Source organism: Apis dorsata, unplaced genomic scaffold (assembly GCF_000469605.1).
Source record: "Apis dorsata unplaced genomic scaffold, Apis dorsata 1.3 scaffold_97, whole genome shotgun sequence".
Lineage (NCBI taxonomy): Eukaryota > Metazoa > Arthropoda > Insecta > Hymenoptera > Apidae > Apis > Apis dorsata.
In genome coordinates this window covers 189,305-192,117 of record NW_006263395.1, presented here as the reverse complement: position 1 = coordinate 192,117, position 2,813 = coordinate 189,305, and the positions used below count along the sequence as shown (strand labels likewise).

The window sequence follows — 2,813 nt, the reverse complement described above, 5'->3', positions numbered from 1 at the left end:
AAAAAAAAAAAAAAAAAAAAAATTAAGAGAGAAGCAAAAACACAAGTCCGCTGAGAGCAGTAACTAATACAGCGGCCATATACGACAGCGAGATAGGAAATGATCGACGATCAATTTTATTGTTGTACTCACCACGGATTTGCTTGACGTATTTTTCACTTCGGAACGAATTGCTGACAGACTCTAACAACGTGTGCAGACACCGCAGATTTTCTCTACACGTGCACTCGAGTTCCGTCTACAACATAAGAAAAACTTGCTTCAATCCGAAAAAAATCCATTTTGAATTGAATCTTATTTATTTAATTTCCATCACCGTTATTAAATGATTTAATAAGAATCTTAAAATCTTTAAAAAAAAATTAAACAACAATTATCGATCATTCGATTAACATTTACTGAAGCGTGTGAAAGCAGAAAAGATTGCGAAAGAATATTTATAATAGAATTTATAATAGAATTAAATTAATAATAGAAATTAATAATTAAGAATTAAATAGATTTCAAGAATAGAAAGCCTTAAATACTGCAAACTGTACCTTGTAAATCTGCATTCAGAAACGGTTCTCACAAAACTCGTATCCTTCTAAGGAACAACATGAAAGTAAGAAGCATAAATATTGGCTTGAATATTTATCATTATTATTTGCAAAAGCGATGGGATAAGGATAGGATAATAGGATAATAGAACGTGCAAATAAATATTATACAAAACTTGGATCTGTTTGTATCACAATTATTTCGTACACGATTCGAACGTATTTCCTTGTGAATGTTTTTATTTTTTTATTCGTAATATCGTTTCTTATATAAATAAATAATGAAACGATGAAAAATGATGAAAGAATATATTAAACAAAGAAAAAAAAGGTAAATCAGGTGAACGAACACAAATAAAAAATAAATAGAAAAAGAAAATCTGTTTGTTATTAAAATAATTTCCTTTAATAAAAATAATTTATTTATATTTTTACAACATATATATCTATATATATGTATGTGTGTATGCGTGTGCGCGTATATCATCTATTCATGAATAATAGTTAAAAGGAAAATATATATTCAACTATGCTATTCTACTATCACATCAAACGTTTCAAAATACATAGAAATTATTTATACAATATTAAGCATAGGAACAATAATCTTTATAAATAAATTGTTAAATAAATTTAAAATAAAAGTGAAAATATTTAAAAATCAGCGTTAAAAAAATAAAAAAAAAAAAAAAGAAGAAGAAGAAAAAGATCAGCGACAGAACACAGATAATTGTTTCGATACACAAGCGATCATAGAAATATTTCTTCGTTATAATTAATAATTACGTTTTTAAAAACTTATGATAAAGACGAACGACGTACAATCTTAATAAATTTAAAATGGAAGCGTAAAAAGCATAGAGAAGCCCATAAGCAGCAAAAATAATCGTATTTTTCGTAGACGCATTACAGAACGCACGCTAAACATACTAGAAAATAGACCATGCAATCGTGCATGCGCATAATATGAACGCATGCCGTCTACAATCTTATAATAAAAGCGTGAAAGGAACATTTTTATATTTTTTAGTAAATTTTTGCACACTCTGTACAACTTTTGCATCAAGTACGAAAACAACACCTCTAATAATATACGTACGAAATCTTCTTGCATCGAGCCGTTGTTCGACCTCGAGAACAAATTCTCAGCGAGTGACAATTGACTTTGCGATTTCTCCACTATGTTCCGGATATCATCTACGTCGCTATCGCTATCTTCCGTCGTATCCGTTATTTCCTGTAAACAAATTTCAAATTTTCTTAATTTCTCCGTTTTCCTCCGTTTAACTCTTGTAATCGAATCAATCAAATACACGATTAATTACTTATCTTTGCACAAGTTACACATTCATTCACGAGGTTAATTTTACTTTGAGATCGTTTCTACGTTTATTCTTTCAACGAATGTTAAAAGATTTTTAAAACTTCTTTCGAATAGGATAATAATTACGAAAGACAGCGTGTAAAAGACATTGAAATCGAGCGAGGAAATTAAATTTTTGTCGGCTCGAAAGGTTAAAATTTCTTTTTACACGCAGCTATCACAGCTATCTGATTTATTGGTCAAGATAAGAATTAATTCCATTGTACGTAGAAACGATCCTAACTACGCAATATGTGTATCACACATGAAAATCGACGTTAAATATAAAAAATCTAGTTAAAATTATTCCAAAATAGTTGTATTTTTTTTTTATCAATAATGTAACAATAATATTAAATGTTAAATACTTATATTTATTTGATAATAAATATACTGCGAATACATTTTTTATATATAGAAAAATAACTAAAAATTGGACGAAAATAAATGTATAAAATTTTATTCGATACATCGTAATAATTCATCAGAATATAAACTCGATATTTGTCGTCAAAATCTTGCTCCAAATACCGTCCACGAGACATCTCTGGCAGCGACTGTGTCAGTAATTACTTCGTTTATCCTCGTTAAGAGATCATCATCGCAGAGACGTTCATCTCATAGAAGGCTTGATAAAAGACGAGAAAGAGAAAGAGAAAGAGAGAGATTCGAACGGAGAAATGCGTTGCGTGAAAGAAAATTTCATTTCAAGATAATATTATGCGCGAATGGACTAGAAAGTGCTAACCAATAATCATTACGTTTGAATTATATTCTTGAGATGAAAAGAAAAGAAACTCATGAATAATTCAACTCGTTTCGAATAGTGCGTGCAAAAATGAAAAAAAAAAAAACCCATGAATAATTCAACTCGTTTCGAATAGTGCGTGCAAAAATGAAAAAAAAAAAAT

General features: G+C 29.0%; 1 protein-coding gene across 1 annotated transcript in view; it reads right to left on the bottom strand.

Moving 5' to 3' along the window:
- The window catches only part of LOC102681936, a 37,416-nt gene that overhangs the window by 32,569 nt on the left and 2,034 nt on the right, over nucleotides 1-2,813 (bottom strand). The window contains exons 5-6 of the mRNA XM_006611958.2: nucleotides 1,639-1,776; nucleotides 133-238 (exon numbers count right to left, since the gene is read on the bottom strand). Of these exons, the coding sequence (XP_006612021.1) occupies nucleotides 133-238; nucleotides 1,639-1,776 (244 nt within the window). The remainder of the gene's footprint in view (nucleotides 1-132; nucleotides 239-1,638; nucleotides 1,777-2,813) is intronic.